The 21,641-nt window shown below is 37.8% G+C and overlaps 2 protein-coding genes across 9 annotated transcripts in view; one reads left to right on the forward strand and one right to left on the reverse strand.

Annotated features, from left to right (window-relative positions):
* Aplip1 (JNK-interacting protein Aplip1) overlaps nt 1-11,520 on the forward strand; it is a 29,270-nt gene extending 17,750 nt beyond the window's left edge. For all 5 annotated transcript variants that reach the window (XM_076429945.1, XM_076429948.1, XM_076429947.1 and 2 more), the window contains exons 6-8: nt 471-751; nt 2,183-2,361; nt 4,612-11,520. In XM_076429945.1, the coding sequence (XP_076286060.1) occupies nt 471-751; nt 2,183-2,361; nt 4,612-4,684 (533 nt within the window). In that variant the 3' untranslated portion in view covers nt 4,685-11,520. The remainder of the gene's footprint in view (nt 1-470; nt 752-2,182; nt 2,362-4,611) is intronic.
* A 3,116-nt stretch (nt 11,521-14,636) lies between these two features.
* Nucleotides 14,637-21,641, reverse strand: part of LOC143211865 (uncharacterized) — a 150,505-nt gene continuing 143,500 nt past the window's right edge. For all 4 annotated transcript variants that reach the window (XM_076429931.1, XM_076429934.1, XM_076429930.1 and 1 more), the window contains one exon: nt 14,637-21,625. In XM_076429931.1, the coding sequence (XP_076286046.1) occupies nt 21,530-21,625 (96 nt within the window). In that variant the 3' untranslated portion in view covers nt 14,637-21,529. The remainder of the gene's footprint in view (nt 21,626-21,641) is intronic.

Below are 21,641 nucleotides of genomic sequence, written 5' to 3' on the forward strand. Positions count from 1 at the left end.
AGCGCGACCTAGACGCGAGTTGCCACAGTCGACCAATAGACAGTTGGCGCGCCGTGTTTTTCGTTAATAACGCCTAAACAAAGCCGCGGATAATATTTTTGCAAAGGAAAATGTCGCTTGAAATGGTCTCAGGAACCACCCCCTTTCGGCATTTTCACGAATTTTGGGACACACTGTATAGATAGATAGATAGATAGATTTAAACTTAAACGCATATTTGTTCATAATGGAGATCCGGTTAATCGAGGTCCTACTGTACATCGCCTAATCCATAGGGGGGACGATGAGGTATGATTAACCTTCGGTGTAACCTCGGTGATCTTAATACTCGATGAATACACGCATGTCACATTATAATTAATCGCTCTGGGTTTCTGAGACCCAACAGTGCAGTACCAAGGTTAATTATTAATTATTAATCTTAATGATTAAACTCTTAATACACATGATCGTTCTGTTTCACTTTGAAGGTGTGAACCTGAGAACAGGTCGCCAAGGCATTTTTCCCTCGGCTTACGCGGTCGACATGGATTACAGTGACTTTGATCCGTCAGCACCGAAAGTCAAGAGGGAACGATACCTTCTAGGCTACCTGGGCTCTGTGGAGACCTTGGCGCACAAAGGTACAGGTGTCGTTTGCCAAGCGGTACGAAGAATCGTCGGGAACTCGCAAGAATCTCCTGTCTCGCAGAGCTGCATCCTGGAAGTGTCCGATCAGGGTCTCCGGATGGTCGACAGAAGTAAACCACGGGTACAGTTTCAATATTTTTTAGCTGTCCTAAATGAATTCGAGTTGAACGAAATATTGGGTTGGCAAGAAAGGAATTTCGGTATTTTAAAGTGAAGTAAAACCCAATTGTTTTTTTTATTCAAGCGATGAACTTTAATCAATAAAATATTTTCTTAGGCATTCTTCTTGGCAAAAGATCGTCGAACAAAATGGAAAATATCTTATTGATTAAAGTTCATTGCTTGAATAAAAAAGAAATTGGGCTCTCTATATTTCACCTTAAAATACCGAAATTACTTTCTTGTCAACCCAATATAAATGAGATAATCAATAATCGTGACCAGCCTGCACGCATATACATCGCTGTGAACTGATTCACGGGAATTGGAATGGCGCAGAAACTTGTTTGCTTAGCTTACAGTTGCGTCAAGGTCTGATTAAAATAAGAAACTGATTTTTTTATGAAACTCTCACGGTGTAACCATGATTGTCGAGTATACTATGGGAGTTTATGAACTTTTAGATATAAAAGGTCTTCCATTCAGAGGTGTCATTTTAAATTTCGCGCTATTTTCTATTTGTGAAGATTAGAGTTGTCACTCTACGATGCGTGGTTGATAAACTTGTAAAAATAATTCTTAATTGGAAAAAACAACAGCGTGTTTTTATAATTTAAAATAACACTTCTTAATGCAAGACTTTAACATAATAGAATTGTAAATGCGGAGTATTACCGGTCATTTTGACTCGTCCAGTAGATCTACTGTTAAGAAATCCTTTTATTATAATAATTATTAATAAGATAATTCGTTTATGGAATTTAGTTTTCAACGGCGCCCACAGATATAAAAATACATATACAAAGAAATTACAGCAACTGATTATAGAAACTGATCATTACATTAATGCGTCAACGAAATCTCAATAAAATTGCTTTACAAGTGTAACCGACCCGAATGAACGTATACTAATTTACACACTGACAAATTTATTATTTGACGCACTGTTATCAGTCGGAACGTGTTTTATAATGACAAATTAGTGGTTAATTGTTACATATTACGTACACGGATCACGGTTACTGATTATCCTCCTCGGGGATGAATAATTGATTGGTGATTACTAGACAGTAGTAGACAGCGGATTTTATGCATTTATGACAGAAGTGAATAAGCGTAATTTAAAACAGTAAAACCATTAAAAGAATTTGAAAATACTGTTATATCATTTTCAACCTAACAAACATATTAAGAAAGAAAATAAATTTTTATTTCACTCCAGTTTGTTGCAAATCAGGTGGAAAATTTTTATTTTGCATAAAGGTCCACTGTCTACTGATTACACAGACAGAGTCGATTCGATAAGGGATATCGAACAACCTCGAATTTCACTGCCCAATATTGTGATTATTGATTTGCGACTTTTACGATGTTTGTTATTCTGTTTTTACAGAAAAGCCAGAGACCCTGTCACGATTATTTCTACTCGCTGAAGAATGTTTCCTTTTGCGCCTTTCATCCTCGCGATCATCGCTACCTCGGCTTCATCACGAAGCACCCCACTTTGCAGAGGTTTGCTTGTCACGTGTTCATTGGCCACGAATCCACAAGACCCGTCGCCGAAGCTGTTGGGTATGCATAAGACACACTCTTCTCTTTTTAGTTCCTTCTCCGTTTCTGTTATTCTTCGGAAGAAAATACACTCGACTCTTTTTCATACGATTGTGAAATAACATGGTCCAGCAAAATATGTGTATACAATGGATCCAAAAAGTATTAGGTTGGCAACTAAGTTCGCGACCTCCACATTTTCTCAAACAAAGTCATTAAGCACGAGTATTTTATATCAAATTAATCGCAATTGCAATTTTTGAAAACATTTCTTTTCACATCCTGCAGTAAACTATTGGGTTGGCAAGGAAGTAATTTCGGTATTTTAACACTAAACCTACCGACCACTAAAAGCGATTATGTAAAATGTTTTACGTTACTAAAGTGACGAGGCTCTATGCAATTTTTATTGAAATATCTGCTTGAATAAAGAAATTTACCGAATCATTTTTCATGTAAGCAACTTCATAATTTCAATAACTGTAAAATGAAAAATATAAAACCGGTCATTTGACCGGGAGTGGTAGGTTTAGTGTTAAGGTGAAGTAAAACCCAATTTTCCTATTCAAGCAATCAACTTTAATCAATAAAATATTTTCCATTCTCTTCGATATGCGATTTCCGCGCTCAAAGTTCACTAATTGTGAAAAAGAACTCTACAGAACAATTAGAGAACTTTGAGCGCGGATATCTCGGTAACTATTCGAGATAGCGAAAAACTGAATAGAATCAATCTTATGGCACATATTGTCTGCTTTAATTTTGTATAGAATGGTCTTACCGCTAGAACGCATAGTTTTCGAGATATCCGCGCTCAAAGTTCACTAATTATGAAAAAGAACTCCACAGCACAATTAGAGAACTTTGAGCACGGATATCTCGGAAACTATTCGAGATAGCGAAAAACTGAATAGAATCAATCTTATGGCACATATTGTCTGCTTTAATTTTGTATAGAATGGTCTTACCGCTAGAACGCATAGTTTCCGAGATATCCGCGCTCAAAATTCACTAATTGTGAAAAAGAACTCCACAGCACAATTAGAGAACTTTGAGCACGGATATCTCGGAAACTATGCGAGATAGCGAAAAACTTAATTCAATCAATCTTATGGCACATATTGTCAGCTTTAATTTTGTGTAGAATGGTCTTACCGCTAGGACGCATAGTTTCCGAGATATCCGCGCTCAAAGTTCACTAATTGTGAAAAAGAACTCCACAGCACAATTAGAGAACTTTGAGCACGGATATCTCGGAAACTATGCGAGATAGCGAAAAACTTAATTCAATCAATCTTATGGCACATATTGTCACCTTTAATTTTGTGTAGAATGGTCTTACCGCTAGAACGCATAGTTTTCGAGATATCCGCGCTCAAAGTTCACTAATTGTGAAAAAGAACTCCACAACACAATTAGAGAACTTTAAGCACGGATATCTCGGAAACTATGCGAGATAGCGAAAAACTTAATCCAATCAATCTTATGGCACATATTGTCAGCTTTAATTTTGTGTAGAATGGTCTTACCGCTAGGACGCATAGTTTCCGAGATATCCGCGCTCAAAGTTCACTAATTGTGAAAAAGAACGCCACAGCACAATTAGAGAACTTTGAGCACGGATATCTCGGAAACTATGCGAGATAGCGAAAAACTTAATTCAATCAATCTTATGGCACATATTGTCAGCTTTAATTTTGTGTAGAATGGTCTTACCGCTAGGACGCATAGTTTCCGAGATATCCGCGCTCAAAGTTCACTAATTGTGAAAAAGAACTCCACAGCACAATTAGAGAACTTTGAGCACGGATATCTCGGAAACTATGCGAGATAGCGAAAAACTTAATTCAATCAATCTTATGGCACATATTGTCAGCTTTAATTTTGTGTAGAATGGTCTTACCGCTAGGACGCATAGTTTCCGAGATATCCGCGCTCAAAGTTCACTAATTGTGAATAAGAACTCCAAAGCACAATTAGAGAACTTTGATCTTTCGCCATCTTTCTGGTAGCTTCGTAATTCCGCGCTCATACAACTTCAAAATTTTCCCAAAATTGTGTTTGGTTAATCTTAAAATACCGAAATTACTATCTTGCCAACGCAATAATTGCTCTAGCTTCCCAAAAAAACTTCAAATTGTATAGTAGAAAATGAAAAAAGTTATCGTCTTTCTTAGAGCATCTATCGAGACGTTACCGTAGTTGAAATTCTCTGTAGTTTGCCGCGGCATGCACAATAATAAATCTAAATGTCCAATGTTCTCTTCGTAGGCGTGCTTTCCATCGGTTCTACACGAAGTTCATCGAGACTGCTTTCCCGATAGAGGATATCTATATTGAATAGATTATACTGCTGGCCTGTTCTATAGCGGCTACCGAAGAAAAGATAAACACACATTCCTTTGACCCCGTGTACATACTGCCCTTAGCTGTAGATATAAAATGACAAACGCGAATCAAACACCCAATTAAAAGACGTGTGTATACACATACAGCTCTACGTACATCCATATAAATATACACTGCCTGTCAAAAGTATGGGACCAGGCTTCTGCGATCAATAAAACGGGATAATATTGTTTCACCGCGGTGTAACGAAGCGCGCGGAATCGATAATTACGTAACTCATTTGTATTTCATTATAGCGTACGAGGACTCTTCAATAATACCTTCTGTTCTCGTAAACAGGGAGACCTGGTCTCATATTCTTGATCGGTAGCGTTCATGTTAATATAGATGTACATACAGTACAGATACATATGTGTATTTATGTGATACATACGCAGATATATCTGTGTACATCTATGTGTATGTACTGAGCAACTTCGGGAAGCGTCACGACGGGACCGATTCCAGCGCCATTTTTCCTTTCCTTTTCCTTTCGAATGTTCGCTTTTTACAAGTAGATCCGATCGTTTGCGTTAACCCTTTGCACTCCTTTGTCGAGTGTGACTCGAGATATTGGAGAAAGAAAAATGTATATGAACCGGGTTTTTATATGTATTTGGTTCTTCGTTACTTATTTAATTGTCTTATGTTTTAGTTAAAAACAAATAGAAGTTCCACAGATATGAATTACAGCAAAGTTTGAGAGCTATATTTAATATAATTAGTGAACAAAATTGTTTAAAACAAGTACCAGTCGAGGAACTGTCCTTTGAAGTACATTTAAAATAAAACATACTTAAAATAGTAGGGTATTGTTGGCAACAAAATTGAAAAATAATTCGGAGTGTGACTCGAGATATCGGAGAAAGAAAAATGTATATGAAACGGGTTTTTATATGTATTTGGTTCTTCGTTACTTATTTAATTGTCTTATGTTTTAGTTAAAAACAAATAGAAGTTCCACAGATATGAATTACAGCAAAGTTTCAGAGCTATATTTAATATAATTAGTGAACAAAATTATTTAAAACAAGTACCAGTCGAGGAACTGTCCTTTGAAGTACATTTAAAATAAAACATACTTAAAATAGTAGGGTATTGTTGGCAACAAAATTGAATAATAATTCGCAGTGTGACTCGAGATATCGGAGAAAGAAAAATGCATATGAAACGGGTTTTTATATGTATTTGGTTCTTCGTTACTTATTTAATTGTCTTATGTTTTAGTTAAAAACAAATAGAAGTTCCACAGATATGAATTACAGCAAAGTTTCAGAGCTATATTTAATATAATTAGTGAACGAAATTATTTAAAACAAGTACCAGTCGAGGAACTGTCCTTTGAAGTACATTTAAAATAAAACATACTTAAAATAGTAGGGTATTGTTGGCAACAAAATTGAATAATAATTCGCAGTGTGACTCGAGATATCGGAGAAAGAAAAATGTATATGAAAAGGGTTTTTGTATTTATTTGGTACTTCCTTCATTTATTTAATTGTCTTATTTTTTGTAGTTAAAAGCAAATATACTATAAACAATTACAAGAAAGTTCGAGAGCTATATTTAACATAATTAGTAAACAAAATTGTTTAAAATAAGTAGCAGTCAAGAAACTGCTCTTCGAAGTGAATTTCAAACAAAACACTTACAATGGTAGAGAGTTGTTGGCAAGAAACTTGTGAAAAATAATTCGGGAGTGCAAAGGGTTGAAATACTTCTTTCCCCGATTTCACTATCAATCCCCTCCCCACTCCTCATATCATACTCCACAAGATCCATCACCGAGATGATCCGACGGATCACGATAATTTCCACGTTTTTGTTACGCGATGGAGCGCGAGTTGAACACCGGACGAGAGAAATCTTTAATATTCGACTTAACTAATTAATACTGATAAGAACTAATCGCCAACCCCTCGATCCTTCGACCAAGATAACCGCATAGCGACACGTAGAAAGATAAACGACAATAGTGTGGATCGTTCCGATATTAAAAAATAACAAAAACCGAGAACCAGAAAAAGGAGAAAAAAAGAACCGCGATGGTTTTTCGTTTTCTTCGTCGTGTCGACGGTTTCGATCCGTTTCTCTTCCTTTCGTTCGACGTTGCTTTCGCCAGGCCCGATTACGTTTATCAATGGCAACGAAATAATGAAAACAAAAAGAAAAGAAAGAAAGAAATCCTGCGAACGTTGATCGCGGCACAGCGATCTCGTTAACGCGCACGCGCCAAGGGAAAACATATTTTATCGTATGGGTATTTAGAGACTCGTATATTTTTCTATCTTTCTTTCCGGAGAAATCGTTAATATTATAGATTACGTTGTTAACGATAAGGCATGACGTTTTAAGATGATCTTCGAGGCTGTAGTGCGGTATGACCGACACGAATTTATCAGCTGAGATTTTCAGCAAGGGAGAGAACCCTGAATATCAAATTTCAATGGCGGGTCTTTATTAGTAGACAAAAATGGGTAGTTGCAATTTAAAACAGTGAACAGATTCAAAAAATATTACATTAATGTATTAGTTGTAGCTTATGAACATTATTAAAGAATAAAAGAAAGTTTTACTTGGCCCTCGTTTGTCGCAGTTGATGAAAACAATTTTTATTTTGCATAATGTTCCGCAATCTATTTAATAGTATCGGAGATATTCATGAAAAACTGCCAAAAAACATGTTTTCCAGTTATATTATATTTTCACCCGTTATATATAATATTTCGTTACGTATACGTATAATCTGTATATAAATAATTATTAACTCTGACGATTCTCGCATACCAGAAGAATTTAATTAATTTAACGTTTAATGACATTAAACATCTTGCATTATGTTATATATGTATAATATATAGATTATGTTAATTGTGTTACACCTATTCGAATGTATCGTACAGATAGATTTTCATTAACTCCTTGCCGTACCTTTTCTGTTACAGTTACAGAATGTTTCTCGTACAGTTATAAAAATGTCGTAGAAGGGAAAAGAAAATGTATATTTTTTGTATGGCTACGTTTATTTTAATGCTTAAACATTGATTACAAACGAATCTTTAATTTCATCTAAAATCTAAAATGAAGCGCATGACATTCATATTTGTTAGACTTCGTTAAAAACCTTCATCACGAGTCTGACTCGTCAAAGTACGGCAAGGGGTTAACATCTCGGAAACTAATAAAGACCCACCATTGAAATTTTATATTCAGGATTATCTCCCCCCTCCACCCTACTCCTTAAAATCTCAGCTGATAATTTCGTGACTATATTTCGCACTATATCCATCATCGATATCGCGAGTTCTTCGTTCACCGTCGCAAAAACTATATCAATTATAAATCGAAGCGCACATTGGCCTCTCTGTATCAATTGTATCGATTACTATACCGCGTCGTCGTAGCGTTTTGCGAACACTCCCGCAGTTATAATTACGAATCAAATCGCACGCACCGACGAAACGATGAGCAAGAGAATAACGATGCCTCGAGTAAATTGCGATTATTAATTTGTACCGCTTATACCGCCGTTGTGTCGTTTTAATTGGTGAGTCTCGTTGCGAGTCTTGGAAATTTCGTTCTAACGTTGTTGAACGCGCCATTTCTCATGGACGCGAGTGTGTATAGATTGTTGAAAAATTGGTTCACAATTTACAGGATAACTGATACTCGCAATACCGAGTAACTACCTAACAGATGTCCATGACTCATGTTCTCGTAGCTGAACCGTGACAGCGTGTCCTGAAAAATGAAAAAGAAGAGAAAATGTAATGACGTTCTTGACGAAATATGTTCTATACAGTAGTTTGTTTTCAGTTTGTTTCGAACGTTTTGAAAAGTTAATAAGTCGAGGCGAATCAATAGTTTGACCATCGTGATCGACTATAGGATTAATGTTATTAGTAGAACTCCATTTATGTGAACCTAACCTAAAGCTGTCGGGAGACAAGTTAGTTCACATAATCGGGTGGTTCATATAATAGGAGTCCACCTGTCTCCCACCACTGACTATGACTTTTCGTTCATTTAATAGGAGTTCATGATCATATAAGAGGATTTCGCTCAGTTTTTTTTTATTGTTTAAAGTGGAGGGAAGTTTAACGCATTTACGTACGAGTTCCCGGGGCTATTCCAGCCCCAGGAAAGTGAGGGACTCCCACGGTGAACACTCCTCGATTAGTAGTGGTAATGTGCAGGCCGGTACTACCAACTATCCTCTAAGGCAGGCCTTTCTTTTTTTGTCTAAGGGCGGTGGGGAAATGCTCCTCCGGTGATGGTCGGAGAGGGTAGTGTGGGGCTCGGCTCCCCTTATGGTGGAATTTGGGGGGATTATATGGCCTTATCCCTCCGCCATGCCCACTAAAACCCCACCGCCAAGGACCAACACGACCTTTTACTCATCCCTCAGTGCTCGATAGGCTTAGCATTTTCATCGCTGGATTCAGCGAGTATTATTTATCCTGTAAAGCATGAACCTCTCTTTTTGGCACAGTTACAGAGATCTGTTTTTATAGAAAACTCGTCACTTTTCCGTTTACGTTATAAGGAAACGTTTCTATGATTGCTTACGTGCTTGGGATTTGATCCACGCTGTACACGTTGTTAAGCTGCTCGATTCTACAGTATGTTGAATAAAAATTGAGAGACAAAACCGCAGTGCTTACTCATTGCTAAGAGACTCTGTCTGCAACCATCGTCTATCAATTATACGTGCCTTTGATTGAGATCGCCTCGAGTATCGTGCCTTTCCGATTATTTTCTCATACAGGTACAAATTAATATCATTCGTGTGTATGGGTGTCATTGTTGCGATTCCGACGATAACGACGTTTTCTCTCTCTCTCTCTCTCTCTCTCTCTCTCTCTCTCTCTCTTTCACTCACACATACACTCACCGACTTTGTCCTTTGAAACTTTCATGAAGCGACTCACACACGTTGTCAGGGTAGATTAAGATGGTGCGCGATGCCAAGAAATAAAAAGAGAACGAAACCCGAACAAAACTTTTCAATACGTTCGTGACCGTCACCTCCTTTTTTCAACACTGGATCGAGCTGATCGTATGGAATCACGAAAATAAGGATTGTGTTGGATCATTGAGAATATCTTTGTTCGTACGAGCGCGCAGTAGTTTGTACATATTTATGGAAACGATAGAGGAGATCGGGTCCAGTTGACTAATCCCCTTTAATTATTATAGTTTAGAGTAGATTTGATACATTACCGCCACAGAAGTCCGCTTATTACGTCAGGAAAAATAAAAAAATCTGAAAATATAAGCAGATATGTAGTTCACGAATTTTTAATCACAGCTGTTTCATATTTGTCACGATACCTTGCAGAACTGTAATTTACAGCATTTTATCTGATCCAGTGCGTGGTGGTTTTCTACGTGCAACCCTTAACATGGTAACTCGATAAACATCCTCCATAAATCAATGATCAATCAAACATACATTTAGTACTGATCAGGTAAGACCATTTTCAAAAACAGTTTCACGACAGACAGACGAGAAAACAGGAGACAAAGTTCTATTTCAATAGACACGTTCGTACTAGAAGTATTGCAATAAGAAAATGGTAGCGGTGAAAAGAAACGGAACATAGGAGTATAAGAGACAAACAATTTAGAAGAAAAATAAAGTCAGAAGCGATTGAAAATTTCTCAAACGTTTAACAATAAATGTCAAGCCAACTTTTTTTCTGATTTACAATTACAATACAGTAGGACCTCGATTAACCGGATCCCGATTATAAACAAACGTGCGTTTAAATATCATTATATTGTGAAGGGAAATAAATTTTCAAAAATAAAAAATTTATTTTGGAATATAATGTACATTTTAATTATTTCTCTGGGGTCTTGATTATCTATCGGGCCTTAATTTATCCCGGCTGTTTGCCTCCCGATCAAGCCGTTAATCGAGGTCCTACTGTACTATAAAAACAGCAAGGCTCAATTTAAACGATTTTTAAAATTGGACTTTTGACAAGTCCATTTATATACAAACATTGAACATGTTACAGTCAACTAGACCTTTCCTACTATTTTAGGTAACTTTTGGAAAGCATTAGATACTAAAAGTAACGGATACCCTGGCTACATATTGTTTGAGTTTACGAACCTTAACTGCAATGTTGTATTGTATAATGGCTGAAGAGAGTTGAGATCAGTGTCAAGTATTTTTCTCAGACCCGTAGAAATCGCTGCGCGCTCTGAAGGTTCACGCGTTCGGTAGAGGTCATGGTGTAAGTCAGGGCTCGGAATTATTTACTCACGACGGCTGATTTTCGAAGGCTACGCCCCCTCGACCGGACCGCGCGTTTCGCTTCCCGTCGCGGTCCTAGTTCTCCTAGGCGCCACGAATAGTGTCTATGATACTACAGAAAATCATCTATCGACGCAAAAAGGTGCTACACGATGAACGCAAAAAGATATCCCCTCAATTGTAGTAATCTGATATCGGTGTGTACCACACTACTAATGCGACGCGGAGAGTCGCAATCGTCGGCACAGTCCAAAGGCCCGTGCGATTAATTGACGATGAACGTTTCGGGCGCAAGGAAGGACAGCGTACAGGAAAGAAAGAGACGCGGAGAGTCGCAGTCGCCTCGGCCGCGCGCGGTCTCTCTTTACACGAGCAGTCCTTCTCTACGTTTGGCTCAGCCTTTGAAGCTCAAAAAATAGTGTTCCTCTACGATCGATGCAAACGAACCTCTCCGAGGCTTTTGCGTCGATAGAGGATTTACGGTATAAAGGTGAGCGCATACTAGATGGTCGCGGGAAGGCCGCGGAAAGGCCAAAGCCGCCGATGGACGCCCAAAGCCGCCGATGGACGTCCACGCGGGAAGAAATCTCTAGCGGGCCGACGGCTCCACAGCAGGGAGCAGGGCTCCCTGAAAGAAAGGTCCCTTTCCCTAAAAGAGGTGGGGAGCCCACGGAGACCTTTTTTTCTGCCACGCACAGCAGGTAGCCCTGCTCCCTTGCCGCATGGACGTCCATCGGCGGCTTTGGGCGTCCATCGGCGGCTTTTGCCTTCCCGCGGCCTTCCCGCGACCATCTAGTATGCGCTCACCTTAATGATACGCGCCTGAACTGGTCGAGAACTAGGACCGCCACAGGGAGCGAGACGCGCAGCCGGGTCGAGGTGGCGTAGGCTTAGAAAATCGGCCGTCGTGAGTAAGGGTGGATTTATAGTGGAGTTGCGAGCATATCGATGATAGCGGCGCGGTGAAAAGAAACCAACATTCGTGACAACATTCCGACACATACTAATCAAAAAATACATATGTATTTTCTTTGTTTTTCTTTTTTTTCACCGCACAGCTCACCTCGCTGCTCCACTATAAATCCACCCTAAATAATTCCGAGCCCTGGTGTAAGTCAGCGATGCCAAGCTACTTCATCTGTTGCGGGGTAAGGGGAGAGGTCTCCTCCACATTGGAGACCAGAGTATCAGAGTCGTCAGACCGGGAGAATTGACTAGAACTGAGGGGAAAAAGTTACCCTCTCTCTGCCAGTACCAGATTAGTCACGTGACATTGTGACCCATGCACAATATAGACGAAATGCGTCACGTGTCCGGTCTGTGGCGGAAGCATTGGTGAATAGCAGAAGGTAGAAGAAGGGGAAGGTAGAGTGGGGACTGTCTTAACACTAAACCTGCCGACCTTCAAAAGTGACCGATGTGTATAGTATTAAAAAAATAACAAGATTAAATTGGTTTACATTTTGTGCAATTTTTACTATAATGTAAGGGTGAGTCACCTAACGTTGCCACCTCGAATATCTTCGTTGTTTTTAAAGATACGTCAAATGTCTGAAGGACAAAGTTGAATGGTTCAGTGGGGCTCACATGATACCAAAAATATTTTTGTTTTTATGTGATTCTTTTTAGAGATATCAATCAAGGTAACCTTCATTCTTATAAATAGCACTTGGTGTTTTGGACTTAACAATATGATTGCCCGTATCAAGACGAATTCAACGACCTAGCATACTATGACCTTCGGATGACTTTGAAGTACCATTTGAAAAATTAAGGTGGCCTTTTCAATTACTTGCGATGATCTGACAAAAAGATATTTTAAACATAAGTCGATCTGTTTCCGATTGGCTATACATTGCCAATAAAAAAGTTCGAAAATTTTTATTTTTAAACAGCAAAGATATTTGAGGTGACTCACTCTGTATACTGAAGTCAACAAATATATTCAATAAATTCCCATGGAAACACCTTCACAATTTCAATAATTGTCAAGTAAAAAATCTAAAATGGGTCATTTTACCGTGGTAGGTTTAGTGTTAATCTGGCAACGCTGACTCGGCTCGAAGTGTGCTATGTGGAGGGGATCCTTCCCCTTACGTCGCACCGGATGAAGTGGAGGGGAGGTTTAAGTCATAAAGTTAGACTGCGGATGTTTATGAAAATAAAAATTGCCTGCGTCGATTGCAAAAAATAGGGTCGAAATGGAATGTTGAATGTTAAAATTATCAATTTTTTAATTTTTCTTACAATTTTGAATTTCATCTACGTGATTTTGCTATAAATGCATAAAGATCCGCAGTCTAGTCATAGTGTAAGACTCACCCTACACGACTGTAAGTCACGGTGTTCTTTCGAAAAAGTTTGGAACGAAACTGCGCGTCGCTATAATACATATGTTTCCCTAACTTCCGATGTTTTTCGATGGGGCTGTTCGATTGGGGATTCGATTCGGAGCTTCGTCGTCCGAACGGTACACACGATTATTACGGTATAGTTGCAATTTTGGTAGCGATACGAAGTAATAAATCCTTGTTATTGATAACGACCACCGGCTTTCTATTCTCTGCTAGCAGGCGAGAACCAGCAGGCAAAAGTCTGCGGTTCCAATTTTTGCGAACATATCTCGAAGCGTCAGACGGTTGTCCTTTTAGCCAAACTATGTATAGTGAAGAGCAAACTTCAACCGATGAAGCCATTTTCCGAAAAATCGTCGTTTGTGTCTTTACTAAGCCGGAGTCCCAAAAATCTCGAGAAACGTGTGATTTTATTATATGATTATAATAAATATGGACTGCGGATTTTATGCATTTGTCACAAAAATGGATTCGTCGAACACGAACCTGTGGAGACATTAGAGAATTGAATGATGTTGCCATACATTATTCTGGATTTTTTTTAAATTATCAGAAGAGGTAATGCAAATACAATTTCTATTTTGGATAAAGATCCGCAGTCTAATAATTAATAATTTAGCTCTTTTACGCTAGTTTACTAGAGACAGCACTATAATCTGGACTAAACTTTTCACCGTTACGGTAGAGATGTTTTGGACAGTTACGGAGAGAACACTGTAGTCGTAAAGTTCTAGAAGCGCGATCGGTGCTAGTTTTGTATTCAACGCTGCACAGAACTCTTCAGAGTACTACAATGAAACCTGTCTGACAGGAAATTAAAAGAGAAGTGCCTGTTTTATTGAAAAACCGAATGTCAGCGCGAAAAAGTACGTAAAAAGTAGTTAAATAATTACTCAATTACTTGTAGTAGTTAGTATTTCGGCCTGGTGCGAAATCGAGTCAGGATAAAAATACTGTAACTAGTGAATCATGCGTCGCTCGAGTGTTTCTCGTGATCTTGTTTTAATAAACACATAAATAATGATTTCCTGCTAAAATCGTTACATCGGCAGAATTTTGCTTCTCATCGTATGTTTGGCTGATCAAATTACATTTTCGTTAGACCGATGCTCAAAGAGGTAAAGAAACAGCATGAACACGATGGCTGGAATATGAAAGGACCGTTGAAAGGAAATCGAAAGAGTCTGAAATGGTGTTTGAATTGTGATGAGATCTGTAATCCTGGTCGTTGCGGGCCAATGGGTCGTGCAATTATTTTAAGAATCTGTTGTGTAATAAATAACTCGTGATTTTAAATAATTCATTATCCAGTATGTACATATACATAGTTTTTCTGTTTCCATCTTTTTCATTATAATATGGTTCACGAAGCAGACAGGAGACGAGGAGGAAAATACATTTAAATGACAATGGGTTGCAACGTCCATAAATTTTCTCATATAATTTCTACATATATTTCTTTCCGGCAGTATTATTTACAAAAATGTTCCACCTCCTACGAAGTCTTGATAATTCAGTCTTGACACAAGTTATACGTGTACATGATCCCAATCGTTATATCCCTTCATCGATTATTATATTCAGAATCAATATTCTTTCTTTTTTTCTTCTTTTACGCTTCAACTTGTTTTTAATAATTATGCTTTTACTCTGTTACAAGTGTTCCAATTATCTCCTTCACTCGTATAAATCGATGTACTTAAAAAAAAAATACCGAATTTGGAAAAAAGTTACTGCAAGAACGCAACCGTTACGACCAATTTCTCGAATTCTCCGGTTCCAGGGAGAATCTTTTTGTCTTTCGTTAGAAAGTGGAAAACGAACGTCTCGATATCAATTATGATTGTTTGTGTACAATGGTAAACCCTCGCTTCGAATCAAATTTTCCTGTCCATCGTCTTCTACGCTGCTGTAAAGCGACTCGACTGCAAACATTTTTATAAATTTCTGCGTGAATCACCTCGTCGTGAGTATCGACACTTATTTTCTCTCTCTCTCTCTCTCTCTCTCTCTCTCTCTCTCTCTCTCTCTCGGTCTGGAAGAACAGAGGAACGGATTTCGGTTAAATTGTTACATCGTTCTTTGGCAATCTATAAAGAGTCATACACCTCTTACTTTAAGACAATCTTGCGTTTATGTATGTTTCTATCATGTTTCAGTTTCACTGTTCCATTACAATATCATAATCGGGAGAAAACAAAGGAGAACACGCGTGCGCATGTAAAAGTTAAATACAAGTTTAATACGAAAATACTCAACAAAATCGAAGACTCTTGTAAATATTCACATGGAATACGGAAAATATACAATGAATGGAATAAACATTTAATCTGTGTTTTAATTAATTGCATCCTCGCTCGTCATACGAGACGCCCCGAGATGATTCGTTGGAATCATTCGAGAGCAGCGTTCCAAAAAGGTAATTCAGAGGTGCATTTCTCTTCAGAGAAGCTCGCGAAACGCGAATCACATTCTCGCTGCCTTATCAACTACGGCGAAATTTACACAATGTTTAACAAGTCTCGGAGACAGAGATTAAGAATTATAGTAACTGTACAAAGTTGCTCGCTCAATACTTCATTCTTGTACACGATATCTGCCAATCGTTGTGAGTCGTTCGAATTTCTAATCAATCAAACAGTAAAATCGCTAAGAATCTTAAGCTTTCACGGTAAGTGTAAACTGCTCGCATGCTACGCCGAAAAGATTTTAATTAATTATTCGGCCAATAAGATTGCCCATGATTCACGGTGAAACGACTCCTCCATTTTTTTACAAACAAGATTGCAAAGAGACGATTCTTTTGCGGGAAAATTTCGAAAACAGACCAAAGATCCAAATGAAATATTGCGAATCTATCATAACATTGATCCAAGCAGACATTCTTGCAGCATTCTGCTCCGAAAGATACGTATATATATGTATACTATAAACATACAATAAGGACGCGCGCAATTATGGCCGATTGTGACCCGCGTATGTAACTTACAGAAAGAAATTGTAAAAATCACTTATGTGCAAACAGCAGAGTATAAAATATAACAAAGGTAGTATTTACAAAGTCGTAAGGTTAAACGTTAGCTTAGCGAATTCTGTAGTGCCGTCTGTTCATGTCACACAAATGATATTTGCGAGGTTCGAGCGTATTCGAAGTGTTGAGAACGAAACGTTTCACGTTATTCTATTACAATTTCATTTCTGTTTTGTCGATCTGTTATGTTCTTTACTGTAAACAGCGAATAATTCGAGTAATTCACCAACGACTGCCACTGTGTGTTCGGACTGGCTAATAAAATTTCAAATGAGAAAGATTTATTGTCAAAGAATTACATCGATATTTGCCTGCACGAAAATGTTGTTCTCTCAATAATTTCGTTGAATAAATACCGAATTATTGTTCATGACAGTTTTTGGTACATTACCCTGTAAGTGGCCAGTGCGTTCAGTTTCGAAACGAGAATCTAACTGCAATATACTGCAATATTTGTTCTTTAGTTAATGAGACATGGATATCAATATATCTTTCTCGATTTGTAATTCCCAAGAACTGTTTCCTTTTCTTGAGAAATACAAAACACGATCGAGGTGGCTAAGCTCGAAACTGCATCGCTGATGAGCACCACGTAACACATTTACAATATATTATTTCTTCTTGCTCGATAGATTACAACGGTGAGAGTGACACTAAACACAGACACTTGAAAACTTGCTGTTTGTACTACAACGATCATGACGAATCGGAAAGTCTGCCATTCACTTAACTAAACGCCCACAACACGATGGATTATACAAGAGTAACTTTATCTTTCTTAGTAGTATGCTAGCACGTAAAAAAAGTTTGGATTCTCCGATCGAGGTCAAGCGATTTGCGACGGGGCGAACGATCGGTCGGAGTTCCTTATTTTTCCATAACTTGTATTGAGCCCTTCGGTTTTTCTTAATACAGCAAATTGCCGGGGCAATGTTCGAAACAAGGATCTTCGTGTTCCGTTTTGAAACTCTTAATTTCAAGCAGCACAGAAATGTTTCCTCTAGGAACTTCTTTAAAAAGTGTTCTCATGGAACAGATATTTTAGAATCTGTATAATAAAAGTTCTATGAAAACAGTTTCATTAGAATGTCCATTAAAAAGAGAAACACCGACAATTGTTGAGCACTGAATTATTTACGGAAATACTACAAATGACTATTCAGAATATCAATTTAGCTGGACTCATTGCTTAGCGTTGTTGCACTAGCACTTATTAAATAATATTCACTATTTGTAGCTACAATTGTTTTGTTATCAACGAATAAAACATGTGTTCCTATTGTAGAAAAGTGTTTACTTCGATTGTCTGTAGGTCCTCCACAAACTGAAACTTTTACCTTCACGGAATTGTCTTTATCTGTTCTCATGAAAAGTTCTAACGTTCGAATATTAAAAAGAAAAGAATCTTTGGAAAATAAGAAAAATTTGTAATGCATTTAACGCGATTGTTAAAAACTGTAAAAATGAAGGATAATGAGGACGAAATCAAGAACTCTATGCAAGCTAGTCAATTATTCAAATCAATGGAGCTAGTTATTTATATTAAAAGCATATAAGAATGTGTTAGACCAACATAACAAAGAACAACAACCATGATTTCTTAAAAAGTGCTAGAACTCTTTCGCTCCTTGGTATTTGATTCCCATTTCATAGGATACTTATTATGTCGAAGAAACTTGTTTATATGAATTTAGGGTTTCAAGATGGAACACTATGCGTCTATACGACCCGAACGATGATTTGCCTCTACGCGGCCGACCTCGATGTCAGTGACATAAAATCGGGTCAACGACAATTTTTACAATGAACATGATGTGTACATATGCGAAGAAATCCTATACGCAGATAATTCTCTCCTTCCGTAATTTCATGATCTCTGCCTGTACATCGTGTGAACAATCGTTCTTGCACAAAATAAATACGTAATTTACATAACAATTCACGGTATAAGTCATCAAGCTTATAAAATAGTACGAATATTCATCATCAAGAATAACTTGAATCCACCATAAATATATTGTTGCTCTAGAAAGTATAACGTGCATATAAGAAACGGCGTTGGCCGTTTGTCGTCGTGCTTCTTTCTTCGAACGGAAACTTACGCAAAAAGGGGGTTGGGTAAGGGGTATTGAGGATAGGGGTGGGGAATGGGACTGCCCGTATATTAATACATCATTAATAATCTACGTTACGATAGAAACCATTCTTTTAACGTATTTGGGAAATAGCACACGATTTTGCAAAGTATGTGTACAATACGAATGAACGATGAAGAAGAAGAAGAAGAAGAAAAGGAAAATAAGGAACGGCGATCCCCTGAGCTAGGAGATCGCCGATCCGCCGAGACGATTCGGAATTCTTATTTACAGTATCAGCCTTATTTATACTTGTACATAGGGAAATGGAACTAGACGATTTATATAGATCTATTTACTCGCGGCTGTTGGAAAATGCTAACGACTATATGCGAAACAACGAGCTCACGCGTGTACGGGAAGTGCAGCCAGCGACGTGGCAAATTAATACCGCCCGTTAATTAATTACATATAATCGGGCGGCTGAGGTAGTGATTTCCGAAGACAGCGCAACGTCACGTAGCTGGACTTGAGCCGACGATTGGGTACTGGAGTAATAACTAGCTGTAATTATTATGCAGACAGGAGCGAAGTTTGTACAGAATTTATAATTTGTAAGAGGCGGACGTTTTCTTGCGAAGAGGAGGCTGTCCGGGCCATCTTTAACAGAAACTGGGCGGACCGTCCAACGCGGTCAACGTTATCGATCCGCCAGCTTTGACATAGTTCGTAGAAATAGGGTCAAGTATCACACAAACTGGAGGGCTATTCCAGACCTGTATAGAAACTCAAACTGGTCGGATCTGTTGCAAGAGGGACTATAAACATAAGGGGGATGGCAAATATTACGATCTCGTCTGACTGTGCCTATAGGCACAAGAAAACCATCTGATTTCGCAGGTTCTGATGACTATTATTCGTATGGTGTGGATTGCATCCAGTGGATGTCGAAGCTAATTACAGTTCGAAATGGTGCTGTTATTTCAAACAGCACTTGCTGCTTACTCCTAGCAAATGAAGTGTAGTATCCAGGTAAATGATATATGATAATTGAACGTACACCGAATCAATGTTCGATCTGCATCGTCTAGAAATTCTGAAGATGAATGACAAACTAGTCGTGATAATCAATTATCGTGTTGCCTGGTGTAACTCTGAGCGATAGATAACACCGGTATAATGATAAATAGTATTCAATACTAATTATTAGAACTCAAAGATATAGGCAACATCGGTAACAGAAATTTAAATGATATCAATTGGTCAAAATTGAAACACGAAATTAGACTTCGTGATGTAATTTACCTTCCTATGGATGCTTTTCTTTTGTATTTTTAAGTATTTTGTTAATGAGTATGTGAAACGACGACCTTATTCATAGATGCTGAACATGTCTATATTGAATGCGCGCATTGTAAATTGTTGTACGCATCGCTTTCATTTATATATTTCATCATTTTTAACAGTGAACTGAAGATTCGTTCGCTCGATTATGCTTATTCATTTTTTTTGTCAGCTTATAGCTCAGAGCATGATCTAACCATGGCCATTTACTTATAATTACGCATCAGATAACCGCGGAAATTATGCTACATTGATCAATAGACACTAAAGCTTAACTGTAATTAAATAAAGTAATATAAAGTAACATAATATTGGGTGGATAACGAGGCCAGTAAAGTCTAAAAATTCGCAATAACAAAACGGTCGTAAACATGAAATATAATATTCATTTATGCAATTTCTTAATGCATACCGTTAATGTCGATCTCGCATGGTAAAACAGGTAAATAGTTTCGTTTACGTTAGCATACCTCGACGAAAAGTAAAAAAAAATTTGTAAAAATAACAAATTAATATGTAAAATGCTCGAAAGTGCATGCATATGTTACAAATAGTGCATACATAGATACATTTAAAAAAGATTAGCAGTCCACACGTTTAGAATTGTTTTTTTTCCTTTCAAAGAAAAAGAAAATGGCAATATACTTAAGACTCGAGACAATTTACAATTTTATTGTTACCGTACTCGTGTAACAGTAATAAAAGTTAGATACAATCACAAATCTAATATTTCTTTTTATAGTACGATTCCGTTTCTTTGTTTTCTCGAAAACATCTCTCTAGTTGAAGATAAATTTTGTACTGCCAATTTGTTCTTACCAGTAAGATTCAAATTGAATTTCCATCTCATTATATCTTTCTCTTGTGTTCATTGGCACCCTAAAACGAATAGGATGCTTAAACAAAACTGGTGCTGTATCCATCCGATATATATGCTTATATACCGTGATTTATCCGACATCGAAATAGTTCATGATTTCGGCCTTGTAACGACCCGATAAAACAGTGTTGAAGTCTAGACGAGTAGCGCGGCCATTTTTGAATCGACTTCACACACTACCTACAAATTCGCTATCATAAACTTTAAAAATTGCGCAACATTGGACCTGCGAGTACGTAAAACGCACGCGACCCTCATTTATAATATAATTCACGTCTGCAATTCGTGGAAATAGTTACGGAAATATATGATCGTTCGAGTTTGCGCCAAAAGTCAGGTTGGATACAACGTCCACAATTCGTTCGTACAGAGTCTACTTTTACACAGCATCATTTTTATCTGCTGATCATTTCGTTCATGCTTTGTTCACGACACTGTTTCCGTATTCTTCACGATGCGAAGCGTTTGAAATTTGACTGATGACTGATGTAGCCTTTCTGCGTAATCATAGATAAACAGTTATCTTTTTTTTTTCGATGAGTAGCAGAGTGATACCAGTCGACACCCTTATACTGTGTTGCCGGTTATCGATGTGTAACTAGCAGTCATTTCTTCATTTACCATATTATCACTGGTGTTACAAAGAGGAATGAGTTACAATAGATTTCACTGGAACAATCAACATAGAATTTCACTTCAGTAGCTTCAATCTTCGTTTTCTTTCCTCTCCGGTATACCGTTTCTCTGGCTTGTACTTTACACGAAACAGTAAGTTTTTTTGAATATGCCTGACTCGAGTCTTGTTGCTTGTTTGAAGGTGACATATTTCAAGTGTTTCTAAATATTTCTCTACACACCGATGTTGTGGTTACGTGATATCGTGATATGATTGTGGAGATCTTGCTTCAGCGTTTTAAGGTCTCGTTTCTGTATATTGTGCTCCGCCTGCGATAAAACATAG

The sequence above is a fragment of the Lasioglossum baleicum genome, chromosome 9 (genome assembly GCF_051020765.1).
Source record: "Lasioglossum baleicum chromosome 9, iyLasBale1, whole genome shotgun sequence".
Taxonomy (NCBI): Eukaryota; Metazoa; Arthropoda; class Insecta; order Hymenoptera; family Halictidae; genus Lasioglossum; species Lasioglossum baleicum.